The sequence below is a fragment of the Rhinolophus sinicus genome, linkage group LG03 (assembly GCF_036562045.2).
Source record: "Rhinolophus sinicus isolate RSC01 linkage group LG03, ASM3656204v1, whole genome shotgun sequence".
Taxonomy (NCBI): Eukaryota; Metazoa; Chordata; class Mammalia; order Chiroptera; family Rhinolophidae; genus Rhinolophus; species Rhinolophus sinicus.
In genome coordinates this window covers 35,666-49,526 of record NC_133753.1, presented here as the reverse complement: position 1 = coordinate 49,526, position 13,861 = coordinate 35,666, and the positions used below count along the sequence as shown (strand labels likewise).

The window sequence follows — 13,861 nt, the reverse complement described above, 5'->3', positions numbered from 1 at the left end:
TCTTGTTGATTCCAGGTTTTACTAGCATTTTCATGCCATTTTTGTACAAATTCAGTGGTTTGAACAGTTTGATGAAGAGCAACACCAGAAACAGCAGCAACAGTGGTTACAGCAATTATTCCCATAATAGCAGCAATTAACAATCCAATAAATCTTTTGGTTCTATGTACAATCTTATGAAGCAATTGAAGAACAATATGAACAGCGGGAGAGCTCTCCCACACCCTAGAGGCTTGAACAGGAATCCACCGACCCCGTCTTTTTCTTAAAATCATAACTTTATCTACAGAATAATTATAAATTGAAGAATCAATACAGGTATACAAACGACATTGAAAACATTCAACAATACTAAGAGAATTTTCTACAATAAATTTTCCTACCAGAAAAACATAAGGAATTTTAAGACACACTTGTAAATTAAGCATCTGTGTCTTCTCAAATCTAAAGGTATATTATTTATTATTATCTTTAGTTAAATTTCCATCCCAAATTTTAATTGGACTGTCATGCGGGAGACCCTGCTTTCCACAAGGTTTTTGAACTGGACCCTGAATAGGAGTGATCATTTTTAACTGTGGTGGGTCTCTGCTCCCGCTCCATAAAGGATAAATCAAATGGGGATTTAATAATGGTGAGGCCAAAAGGAACACCCACGGAGCCATAGAGATTGAGGATCAGAACTATCTTCTCTCTGGAACCGGCACTATACTCTCACTGGAGGCTGGATCCACACTGTCCGCAAACCGCCATCCACGCTTGCCAGCCCAGCCACCATCTTCTTGCTAGCCCCCATTCTTTCTCTCTTCTCCTTTCTCCTAGCGTAGCCACAGCAGTTATATTAGTGGCCAATGGCTCACTGGTTACAGCTGACGGCCAACTAGCCACAGCTGATGGCCATGCAATCACAGTTGGCCATTTACTACCTGAGCCAGGCACCTGTCTATGTGAGGCCGAGAGCCTGGAAACTTCTCTCTGGGGCTCCGCCCCCACATGGACCTAGGGCTAAGGCTACTTTCCACAAGGTTTTTGAACTGGACCCCGAATAGGAGTGATCATTTTAACTGTAGGGGCCAGAACTTTATCCAATAAATGGATAAATCAAATGGGGATTTAATAATTTTAGGAAAATCTCCCAACACTAATTTATCTTTGAGAGATTGAGGATCAGAACATCTTCCTGGGAACAGGTGTGCACAGCAATACCAAAAGGTCCCCAGTCAACAATTGTACCTAGAGAGGTACGAGTTAACACTCCATCTAAACTTCCCTGCATTCTTCCCAATGAATGTGGGAATGAGTGTCAACCTGCTTGCCCTGAGGACAGGGATGGATGGAAGGAGGAAAAAGGTGGGTACTTAACCTTCTGTCTGAAATCCTTTTCCTGAAAGCATAAATGGATCTTTATAGGAATCATGCCTTTGTCTTTTGGGATTACCCAAGCTTGATCAAAAACTGGAACACAGGGAGGAATAGGGTCGATGCAGAGAGGGATATATGTATCCCAAGGCGGAGGCACCAAAAGGATTAAACTCTGCCTTCTTCATTAGGGAAGCTCTGGGCCCTTTGATCCTCTGGGCCTGGGAACCAGGAACTGTCATTTATATAAACTAAAGGAGGATCATCATTCCAGGTCACAGGTGTCAGCAATGGGGTTGGGAACATAAGCCCAATAGGTAAAATTCTCTGCTTGAACACCTGATGGAAAACAACTTACAGCTGTGAGAACAGCCATCATGGAAACAAACATGTTGGTGGCTGTTCTAGGGAGCCTTTCCTCATTTAGTTTTTTCTTTTTTTTTAAATTTATTTTTTAAATTTATTGGGGTGACAATTGTTAGTAAAATTACATAGATTTCAGTGCATAATTCTGTATTATATCATCTATAAATCCCATTGTGTGTTCACCACCCAGAGTCAGTTCTCCTTCTATCACCTTATATTTGACCCCCTTACCCTCATCTCCCACCCCCCACCCCCCTTACCCTCTGGTAACCACTAAACTGTTGTCTGTGTCTAACCTCATTTACTTTTTTCTTTGTCTCATGAGACAATTTTCTAAGTTGTCTCCACGTTGGGAGTGCAGTGGCTCCACGAGGAACATGAGCTAATGATGGCACAGGATCGGACCGCTGGGAGGCGCCGCGCAGCTCAGGCCCAGGTGACATCGGAGGAGTCGCCACACTTGGCAGGGGCATTGGCACTGGGTAGGGCTGACTCGGTGGGCATGTCATCCAGGAAGCCGGAGCCCGATAGCGGGGACCCATGAAGCGATTTGTCCAACGGTATAGGTCGTTCAGAGGCATCACTCAACAAGTGGCGACACAACCGTGGTGGTCTGGTCTGGCGAGTGATGGTCACATTGGACGGGGGACTGGACTCCATGATATGGCTTAATGCACTGACTCAGCACCCACAAAGGACATGCCTTTGGTCCTGGGGAAATACAAGCAAAGCCTCGTCCCCATGGTAACAGAGTCCCTAACTGCCATTGATTAGTCTGAATATCCTTCCACCAAATGGGCACATCCTCCAAAGCTTTAGGGCTATGGAGATTATTAAAATGTCTTTCTGCAGCTGTGTGCCCAAGGTGTGGCTCTGTGTTACTGCTAGAGCCAGAAAATTTCAAAAAATTTAAGGTAAGCATAGCTTTGGCCAGTTGTACCTGCGGAGGGTCCTTGTCTCCCCCTTTTTGTTTTTGTAATTGCTTTTTAAGAGTACAATTAGCACGTTCTACAATGGTTTGTCCTTGGGGATTATAAGGAATCCCGGTAGTATGATTAATATTCCACTGTTCACAGAATTTTGTGAACCTATTACTAGTATAAGCAGGGCCATTATCTGTCTTAATGGCCTTAGGAAGTACCATAATGGAAAAACAAATAAGCAAATGTCTACAGGAATGTCCAGGGGTATCACCGCTCTGAGCGGTGGTCGTGATGAAACCCGAAGATGTGTCAATTGTGACATGAACAAATGACAATCATCCAAATGAAGGAACATGGGTTACATCCATTTGCCAAATAGCATTAGGAACCAAACCTCGGGGATTAACCCCTTCTGGGCGTTCTTGAGGAGCATTAAGAATCTGACAAGTAGGGCAGGTTTGAATTATATGTTTAGCCTGTTTGCAGGTGACAGGGAAGCGAGCCCGAAGGCCAGCAACATTGGTGTGGCTTAATGAAACTCGGTTGCCTTGGTAACTAATACATTAGCAACCAATGAATCTGCAAGAGCATTGCCACAAGTCAATGGTCCCGGTAAGGGAGTGTGAGTGCGGATATGAGTAATAAAAAAATGGATGTTGTCGCTTTCTGACAACTTGTTGGAGTTGATTAAAAAGAAACTGGAGAGACGGGTTTGGGTTATTAGACAAAAGCGCCGTCTCTATGTTTTGTACTGTATGCACAACATAAGCGGAATCAGAGACAATATTTAATGGCTCACTACGATCTTGTAAGGCAGTTAAAACTGCAACTAGCTCTGCTCTTTGTGCAGAGGTGCAATTGGTCTGAATAACTTGTTGATCTACCTCACTGACAACTGCAGCTCTGCCATTACTGGATCCATCAGTAAAAACTGTTTTTCCTTTTGAAATCGGAACTGAACTTAATCTCTTGGGTAGAATCCAGCTAGTTTTTAACAGAAATTGGAACAATTTATTTTTTGGATAATGATTATCAATTACTCCAAAATATCCACAAATAGCAATTTGCCAAACTTCAGAATGAATGTTTCAATGTATGATTTATTGTTTTTTAAACGGAACTATTATCTTATTAGCTTCAATTCCCTTTAAATGAAGAACTCTGGTGTGAGCTCATGAAACAAGCTCTGAAATGAACTCTAAATATGTTGGAAGGGTCTTGACAAAATTATTAGGCAAAAACAACCACTCCACTAGGTCATCTTGTTGGACAATGACCGCTGTAGGCGAATGAGGAGTGGGAAAAATTAAAATCTGCAAAGGCTGTGATGGATCTATGCGCTGAATCTGGGTTTCCTGAATTTTCTTTTCTACTAATTTTAGGTCCTGACAAGCTTGAGGAGTCAGAGTACGGGGACTGTCTAATTGAGAAGGACCCCGCAAAAGACCAAACAAATTACTGAGCGCATAGGTTGGGATTCCCAGAGTGGGACACAGCCAATGAATATCTCCCAACAACTTTTGTAAATCATTTAAAGTGGAAATCTGATCTCTTCTAATTTGTATCTTTTGAGGTCTAATTGTCTGCCTATCCAGAATAGCTCCGAGATATTTTCTAGGAGTTGTGGTTTGAATTTTATCAGGAGCAATACAAAGTCCTGCTAATTCAAGTTGTTCTTGTAATAATTTAAAACAATTAGCTAAAACTTCTGGAGAGGATGCGGCACAAAGAATATCATCCATATAATGAATGATATAACAGTTTTGAAATTTTTCTCTAACTGGAGAAACAGCTCTAGCCACACAAAACTGACAAATTGTGGGACTATTTAGCATGCCCTGAGGAAGTACCTTCCACTGATATCTTTTAATTGGTTCTTTATTATTTAAAGAGGGCACTGAAAACGCAAATCTAGGGCAATCTTCAGGATGCAAAGGAATTGAATAAAAACAATCTTGTAAATCTATAACTACTAATGGCCAATTTTTTGGAATCATAGATGGTTGAGGGAGTCCAGGTTGAAGTGGACCCATAGGCTCAATTAAAGAATTGACTACTCGCAAATCTGTGAGCATTCTCCATTGTCCAAACACTGGGGAATTCCACGGACTGGTGGAAGATTCTATATGATCTTGTTTTAATTGAATTTGCACCAACTCTGTTAACGCCTCTAATTTCTCTTTAGAAAGGGACCACTGTTCAATCCGATGAGGCTTAGAACTAATCCATCTAAGAGCCAAAGGAGTTTTTAGCTCAGCAACAGCGGCCCCTAACAAACAGGCTGTTGTTCTTGTGGATGAAATCCTAATCCTTCTCGACCTACCTGTAACACAGGTTGGAGGGGCTGGGTAATACCTTGATTAAATTTACAGAGGCCTTGTCCTGACTGATAGCCCATCTGTTTCATCATTTTTTGACTTTGTGGAATATATTGTCCGGGGGGAATGACAATCCCAGCTCTCCATTGGGAAAGCAGATCTCTACCCCATAAACGTATTGGAATATCAGCAATATAAGGTTGTAAACATCCTTTCTGTCCTTCTGGCCCAAGGCACGGGAGGATGTGGGTGCTTTGAAGCAATTTCTTAACCTCACCTACTCCAACAACATTAATATTAGCTTGTTGGGTAGGCCAATTGGCTGGCCAGTCCTGGGAACAAATTATGGAGATATCAGCACCAGTATCCATAAGTCTCAAGAATTTTCTATCCTGAAATTTAACATGGCACATCGGGCGAATATTAGAAATGTTTTCTGCCAGGAATGTACCTATAGAGCCGATACTTCCAAATCCTCCAGTTCTTTTTTGAGTCCCTCGCAAACTGGGTGGAATATAAGGAATTAAAGGAAGCTGAGCAACTCTCTCTCCCTTTTTTGCTGACCAAGTAACTGAGGAGGACATAACAATCTGAATTTCTCCTTTAAAATCTGGGTCTATTATTCCAGTGTGGACTGTAACTCCTTTTGATGTTAAGCTTGAATGACCAAGGAGAAGTCCAACTGCATTTTTAGGAATTGGTCCAACTATGCCTGTGGGCACACGGAGAGGTGTTTCTCCTGGAAGCAATAACATATCCTGAGCTGTACAAACATCAACTGCAGCACTTTCTTCAGTGGCAGAGGTTAGTTGCTCAACTGATAACTTTGAGGAGGTGGCACTGACTGATAATTCTGTGGCACTGCCGGGTTGGCAAACACTCCCAGTTGAGGGACCGGCTGACTCACAAACGCCCCGGTTGTTGTCTGGGCCTGGGGCTGGCCCTGCTTCCCATTTCCCTGAAGTGAGTTCCGTCCTTATGATATTTGGATCTACACGCTGATGCCCAATGATTTCCTTTTTGGCAGCGTGGACACACCCCGGGCTGTCTAACGCCTTGGGGAGGAGCAGGCTGTTGTCGTTGAGAATTATTTTTATTTTTGACTCTGCAGTTCTTTTTAGTATGTCCTGTCTTTCCACAATTATGGCAAGTGCCAGAAAATTTATCGTTTTTCTGAAGGGCTCCTGTAATAGCGTTAGCTAACAGTGCTGCCTTAGGATCTTCTGTCCCTACTTCTAGGCATAAGCGTAAATAGCCCAATGGCATCCGTCTTTCCCTCTTGAGCTCCAATAACTCTGACAATCTTTATTAGCATTTTCAAAAGCCATAATTTGTAAAATAACATTATTTATTTGTTTATTAATAGCTTCCTGTAGGCGCGCCAAGAAATCAGCATAAGGTTCCTGAGGTCCTTGAAGGATCTTTTGAAAGGAGGAATGGGTTTTGCCCTCTACCTCGATCTTTCCCCATGCTGTCAGGCAGATTTGCTTTAATTGTCCAATGGCCAATTCTTCCATATCTAGCTGATCACGAGTTGCAGCCCAAATTCCTTTTCCCAATAATTGATCAGCGGTAATGTTTATATTACGAATCTGATTTTGTCTTTCTAAATTTTCTGCACCTTCAATCCACCAGGTTTTAAATTGGAGGAATTGAGCAGAGGTGAGACACGTCTTTGCCAAAGCATTCCAATCAGCTGGGATCATTCTGTTGCCATTGGCAGTGCCTTTAAGGAGGCCAACAGTATAGGGAGAAGTGGTCCCAAACTGCAGCACTGCCTGTGTTAGTCCCTTGAGTAGGTTGAAAGGAAAAGGTTCATAGGCCGCTGTCGTGCGGGGAGGCCTGCGGGGTCTCTGCTCCCGCTCCCCATACAAGAACGCAGGACATGGTGAGGCCAAAAAGGAACACCCACGGAGCCATAGGTAGGGGAGTCATACCACTACGGTCTCACTGGAGGCTGGGTTCACTGGACGTGCGACCTGCTGTTCGTTTTGTCTGCAACCCACCGATGACTCTCTTTCACTCTCCTCCACTCTCCTCCGCTCTCCTTCGTAGCCGCAGCAGTTATATCAGTGGCCAACGGCCCAATGGCTACAGCTGACGGCCAATCAGCCACAGCTGATGGCCATCCACCACCCGAGCCAGCACCCCTCCACGTGAGGCCGAGAGCCTGTAAACCTCTTTCTGGGGCTCTGCCCCCACAGCCGCCTCATGAATCCCCACAGGATGGTCAGCATCAGGTGCTTCCACCTGCCTGACAATCACAGGACAATGAAGAGCGTCCACATCTCCTTCCAGTTTAGCCTGACGTATGCCTTGTTCTAAGGCTGACAATTAAAAACTGAATTGTTTGACTGTTATCTGAGGAGGTTCCTTTTTAAAAGGATTATTAGGACCATACGAAGTTTTTGGAGGATTCCACGCCTGGTCTCCGCAAGGCTGCGGTGGGGGCCAGTGAATCGGAGGAGGGGAGGAGATTCCTCCTGGAAACACTCCTCCAGGTCAGGATGAAGGTTTCTAGGAATAATTGTGGAGTTTGACTCAGACCCCTCATCCTCATCTAACGCCTTCTTTACCCTTTGGGGAGAAGCTTTACTGTCTTCTCTGTCTTCCTTTTCTTCTGAATCTGTTTGGAGTGGTTCCAAGACTGACCGGACCTGTTCAAACGTCTCCCAGATTGAGCCGGAAAGGACGTCCGTGGCATGTAAATCACGGAGATCCCGCCAACCACATCCCATTTTTTCTAAATCTAACGCTCCTAGGTTAGGAAACCAGGAACAGTGAGTCTCAGTGACTTTAAGGAGTGCTTCCTTTTTTCTGAGGTCTTATGTTTCCCCTTTTTGAGGAGCTGCTTAAGCAGGCAAACATAAGGTCTATACTTGCTTTCTGCATTACCCACGCTAGTTAAGGAGCAGGAAGGAAAAGGAAGGACTTTCACTCAATGGCACTCAGAGGCTCGGCCGGCCGTTCCCCTCGCGGGAGCTTAGCACCCGTCTTGGCAAAGGAGCAACTGTATAAACCCCAGTCCTGGTTGGGGAGACCCCCAAGTCGCCGTTATGCCTTATGACGTGGTGACGGTACCGCGGTGACGAGCCCACTCAAGTCCCGTAATCACGAAGACCGTGGGGCTATAAGCATCCACACACACAGTCACACTCTTCCACACGAAAATGTTAGTAATTTTGTTCTCTGTTGACGTCTCCGAATTACCTCGGTTTAATTCTCCAAGTCCAAAAACTACCTCCTCCCCCCAGGTAGCTGTCGCGACGGATGCTCAGAGGCCCCTCAACCGTATCTGCAGACCCTACGACTCTTAGTCATTAGTCTCTCCTCGAGCCCCACGTTGGGCGCCAGATGTTGCGACCGGCACAACACAAGCCGTGGGAAGGTGACGGAGGCGGCGAGGGTTAAACCATAATAAAGAGACAGAGACTCATATACAGTTAAATCACAGAGGACCAAGGGACTCGCAGCCTCAAGAGACTGGCGCCCCAAATCGGGTCACTGACAGTATTTATTGATTACAAACAATGAACATCACATGATTAGAGGCAGGGTCTGTGAAACTCTTACACCATTTCAAAAAAAAGATTTCAATACCCAATTATTTGTCCCAAAGCAGCTGAAGCATGTCATCCCAAGATGACTAAGATGCGGTTTGCACCACCCTGGGGGAGAGAGTCTCTCGCCGTGAAACTGTCCCAGGAGCTGAGCAGAAAGAGCTAGATCTTATCCTCTAATGGGCCTCTCTCACAATAAGGTGAGAGGGAGTGGCAGGGGCCAGCAGCAGCTTCCCACAAGAACAAGAAGGAGGGGCAAGGCTCCGTTTTATTATTTCTTATAACAGCTCATTGGGGTCTCAACGGGGTCCCATCTGGCTTGAGTTGTCCCTCCCGTGAGGAATCTTACTTGTCTTTGACTGCAGACCCTTCTCTTGAAGACCAGATGGAGAGACTCAGGATATTATAAACTCAACCCCAGAGAGGCACAGTCCCACAACTTCTTCTTTCCTTAGGGAAAGGTTGGGGGGGACAGACAGCTAGGCTGCTGTGTGACCACATCTGACCTGCACCCCTGTGACGGATGGGAGTGGTGAGTGTGGGCATGTTTGTCTTCCTCCTCGTCTTCTAGGGAAAGGTTTTATTCTTTCACTGTGGAGAATGAAGTTATGATGCACTTATGATATAGGACCTTTATTATATGTAACAGTTTCCTTCTATTCCCACTGTGTTGCATGATTTTTTAAAATCAGAAGCCATGTTGAATTTTGTCATTTTATTTTCCTGTATTGATAGATCACCTGATGGGAAAAGTGCAGTGTCAGCAAGAAATGGTGCTGGTCTGATATGTGGTATATAAACCAAAAACAACAAAAGAACAAGACAAACAAATGAGAAACAGAAACTCATAGACACAGACAATAGTTTAGTGGTTACCAGAGGGTAAGGGGTGTGGGGTGTGGGGGGGAGATGAGGGTAAGGGGGATCGAATATATGGTGATGGAAGGAGAACTGATTCTGGGTGGTGAACACAATGGGATTTATAGATGATGTAATACAGAATTGTACACCTGAAATCTATGTAATTTACTAACAATTGTCACCCCAATAAATTTAATAAAATTAAAAACAAAAAAGAAATGGTGCTGGGTCAGTGGAAATCCTCCTGCAAAACAATGACTGAACCCCATCATATACCATACACAAAAATTAACTCAAAATGGTTTAAGGACGTAAATATAAGACGTAAAAGTGTAAAATCCCTAGAGAAAACACAAAGGAAAGCCTCGTGACAATGGATTTGGCAATAGTTTATTCAATGTAATATCAAAACACAGGATACAAGCACAAAAATAGACAAATCAGGATAGATGAAACTCAAAATTGTATGTGCATTAGAAAGACACAATGGACGTCATGAAAAGGAACTTACTGAATGGTAGAAAATAATTACAAATTATATATCTGATAGTGTGATAATGTATAGATTGTAAAAGAACGTCTAAAACTGTACCCCAGAGAACAAAACAGAAAAATTACAAAAAAGTGAAAAATCCATATTAACAACAACAAAAAAGAAATCATAAATGGTGGCACAGATGTGCAGGAAAGGGAATCCTCATGCACTATTGGTGGTAAATGAATGGGTGCAGCTCCTACAGAAAACAGCATGCAGGTTCCTGAAAATATTAAAAGTAAAACTATCATATTATCTAGCAATCCCAACTCTGGGTATTTATCTAAACGAAACAAAGTCACCATGTTGCAGAGTTATCTGTGCTCCCATGTTGACTGAAGCGTTATGTACCGTAGCCAAGACATGGAAACAGCCTAAGTGTCCATCAACAAGTGAGTGAGTAAAGTATGTATAATGGAATACGATTCAGCCATAAAAAGAAGGAAATGCTGCCATTTGCAGCAACATAAACGGACCTTGAGGGAATAATGGTAAACTATGTAAGTCACACAGAGAAAGGCAAACACTGTACGATCTAACTTATGTGTGGAATCCAAAGAGAAGCATACAGGAGGGATCGTGTGTGTCATGGCCATGGATGGGGTCGGGCAGTGGGAGACGTGCACGATGGTGAGGAAAAGGTACCAACTTCCAGTTCAGGAGCAGTGAGTGCTGGGATGTAATGGACACCTCGCTGCCTGCAGTTCACACTGCTGTGCGGTGTGTGTGACGCTGAGGGAGTCGAGCCTCAAAGTACTCAGCACAAGGAAAACACACTTTCCTCCTTGTTCTGTTCTTTGTTTTCTTCTTTTCTTATATCCATATGAGACGATGGATGTTATCAAACCTTATGTGGTAATCACTTCTGAAGATATGGAGACATAATTTTATTTATAATAATTGTTACTCTGGGATTACAAAATGGTACACGAAATCTACGTAACTTTACTACCAATTGTCACCCCAATAAATTTTAATTTAAACCAAAAAAGTAATTGTTACTGTAAAAATTTAAAAAATTCTAGTGAAAGTTCTTCTATAAAGTACATGTGGTAACAATATTAGGAGAAAGTACCATCTGCCCCAACAATATTGCTGATGGTGCATTAACATGTGGAAGGTATCTGGACACACTTTAGAGGAAATCATATGCGACATCATGTGCACTCAGAGCACATTTGTATGACGGCTTATGTTTGAATATTTATTTTTCTAAAACCTGTGTGTGTGTGAGTTTTCTGTGCTTGTGTGTGAGTGTGTCTGTGTCTGTGAGCATGTGTGAGTGTAAGAGCACGCGTGCGAGTCTATGTGTGTGTGTGTGTGTGTGTACTGATCAAGTAGCATGAGAACAGCATGAAACCTGGTCACTACTTATGTGAGCAGACACCCTCTGGGGCACGTTTTGTTGTATATTGAAGAGCTTAACATGACGTTTTACGTAAAGTTGTAAAGAGCTCATCTGCTCCTTTCTAGAAGAGCCTTCAGGATGGTCGTCTTATCAATCAATAAATAAAGGACGCCCAGGAACTTGGTGAAGGAGTGGTCCCCAGTCACTGCAATATGTCATTTGACAACAGACCATGTCCCTTCTTCACTTGCTGTCTGCAGTGAGAATATGAGAAAACAGAGCCAGAAAGAAGAAGCAAGTGTTGTCCCCGGGGGCAGCTGAGAGGTTTGAGAGGAAATCCCTGCTCCAAACAAAGAAACCGTTCCCCCCCAAGGTGCACAGCTGTTCTCTGTTGGTCTGGAGCGCCCCCTGGTGTCCTGAGCGCCCCCTGGTGTCCTGAGCGCCCCCTGGTGTCCTGAGCGCCCCCTGCAGCCCAGCCCTCCTGCCCCTGCAGGGAGGTTTGTGTCTGGGCTCACACTGACTTCCCCTCACTGTGTCCCTCGCACAGTAATACACGGCTGTGTCCTCGGTGGTCACAGAGCTCAGCTGCAGGGAGAACTGGTTCTTGGACGTGTCTCTGGAGATGGAGGTGCGGCTCTTGAGGGACGGGCTGTAGTATGTGCTCCCATCATAACATATGCGCCCGATCCACTCCAGTCCCTTCCCCGGGGGCTGCCGGATCCAGTGCCAGCAGTAACCACTGGTGATGGAGTAACCAGAGACAGCGCAGGTGAGGGACAGGGTCTGCGAGGGCTTCACCAGTCCTGGGCCCGACTCCTGCAGCTGCACCTGGGACAGGACACCTGGGGACAAGGAGAATCAGTCTGTCACTCACGTGCAGTCACATCCATCCCACAGACCCGTGTCTGACACCTGAGACCCTCACCTTGGGGGGCTGTCACCAGGCACAGGAGAAGACCCAGCAGTGCCATCTTCTTCTAGACCACAGCTCTGCCTTCCCCAGAGACCTCAGCCTGTGTGAGGAGAGAGCAGGGAGCTCACAGCCCCAGGAGGGTTTTACCCTGGAGCCTGAGGAGAAATTTGCATGAGGGGCTGTCTCTTCCTTATAAGTGGGGATCAAGTGGGGCCAGTCCCATCATGTCTTCCTGGGTCCTGAGCACATGGATTCCTTCTGAGACTGACATGGCCTTGGTCCGGGATGGGAGAGCACCTGGTTTATGAGGCACCTTGGAATCAGGTCACAGGACGGTCCCATCATTCTGAGCTAAGGATGCTTGCGGGATAGATGAGTGGATCGCACTGTTTTAATCTCACAGACTATTTAAATCAATGTGAAAGGGCATTAATATATGACACAACGTCTTCCCAAACCCAAAGGAGCACATTGAATAGATTCAACATTTCCAATTGTATAATCATAGTTTTGTGTAAAATCAAATTTTGATGTCAACTTTAATATAAAGAATGATTGCAAAGTGGAGACCAGCCCTTCTCATGACCTGGCTGAGACCCCGGGCCCTGCAGGTGACTGTGCAGGTGTAGCCTTTACTCAGAGTCCAGCTCCAGGGAACAGGCCAAGCTGGGTGAGGACCTGCCTCCCATGAGGCCACAGCTGCCAGGCAGCAGTCACGAGGTTTTAGACCCTCTGTGTCCCTCCTGTCTTCTCACGTCTCCCAGGACAGGGCAGCTCCTCCCCAGGTGAGCCACTCAGGAAGGTCTTCCATGTTTCTTGACCAGAAAAATGCTCTGACCACCTGGAAACCTCTTTTCCCACTGACTCACAGGTTCTTCTGGACCAGCAAGGGTTCTGAGATGGGTGTGCACAGCGTGAGCTGCGTCCTGGTCACAGAAGGTCAGTTTGTCCCCTGCCTCCTGTGATCACCTGAGGCTGTGGGAGGAAGGAAATATGGAGGCTGATTTCTGGGAAGTGGCCAAGAGCTCATGGTGGGATAAGAATACAAGGAAGGGGAAACCAACGTGCAAAACAGTTGTATCTGTTATGAAGTCACTAAACTGAGGTGAAACACGTCATGGATTTACCAGCCTGGTAAATGCTTAAACCCAGGTTTGGTTCTCTGAGTCTTGCACACACCCCAGTGTCCTAGAAACCCCTAAATGTGATCACAAATATTTTACTCTGCATGACGTGAACTGGGGCGTCTCTTACAGACTTAGGAAATTTACGGAGAAGATGTGAGATTTCCTCAGGATGATAAATGTCTCAGGCGATCCCGTCATTGACACAAGTGCTGGGAGTGAGGGGTTGGTGCAGCCACGTGGGATTGGGGTGGAGTCTCTGACAAGGGGTGACATCACTGTCCTGCAGGCCCTGGGGGACACGTCTTTAGGGGCCTGGGCTCCAGTCAGCTGTGACCAGCATGATGGAAAAGGCAGGTGGCCGCCCAGAGAAAGAAGCTGAGAGAACGTCTCCTCCAGCTGCTCACACCAGTGCCCAGTGCTCACCCACGTGCTCTCCACTCCCACTCCCGCTCCCCTTCCCAAGTGGAGGAGAGGACTGAGCCCCGTCCACAGCCCCGGCCAGCCCCAGTGTGCGGTGTGTCCTCACCTCCCTGAGGTGCGCTCAGACTGGA

The 13,861-nt window shown here is 45.4% G+C and overlaps 1 gene segment (V, D, J or C); it reads right to left on the bottom strand.

Annotated features, from left to right (window-relative positions):
* Positions 1–2,151: 2,151 nt before the first annotated feature.
* On the bottom strand, positions 2,152–12,319 carry LOC141570470 (immunoglobulin heavy variable 4-38-2-like). The segment is given in 3 exon segments: positions 2,152–2,343; positions 11,802–12,112; positions 12,196–12,319. Coding segments are annotated over 3 exon segments (549 nt in total).
* Positions 12,320–13,861: the final 1,542 nt, after the last annotated feature.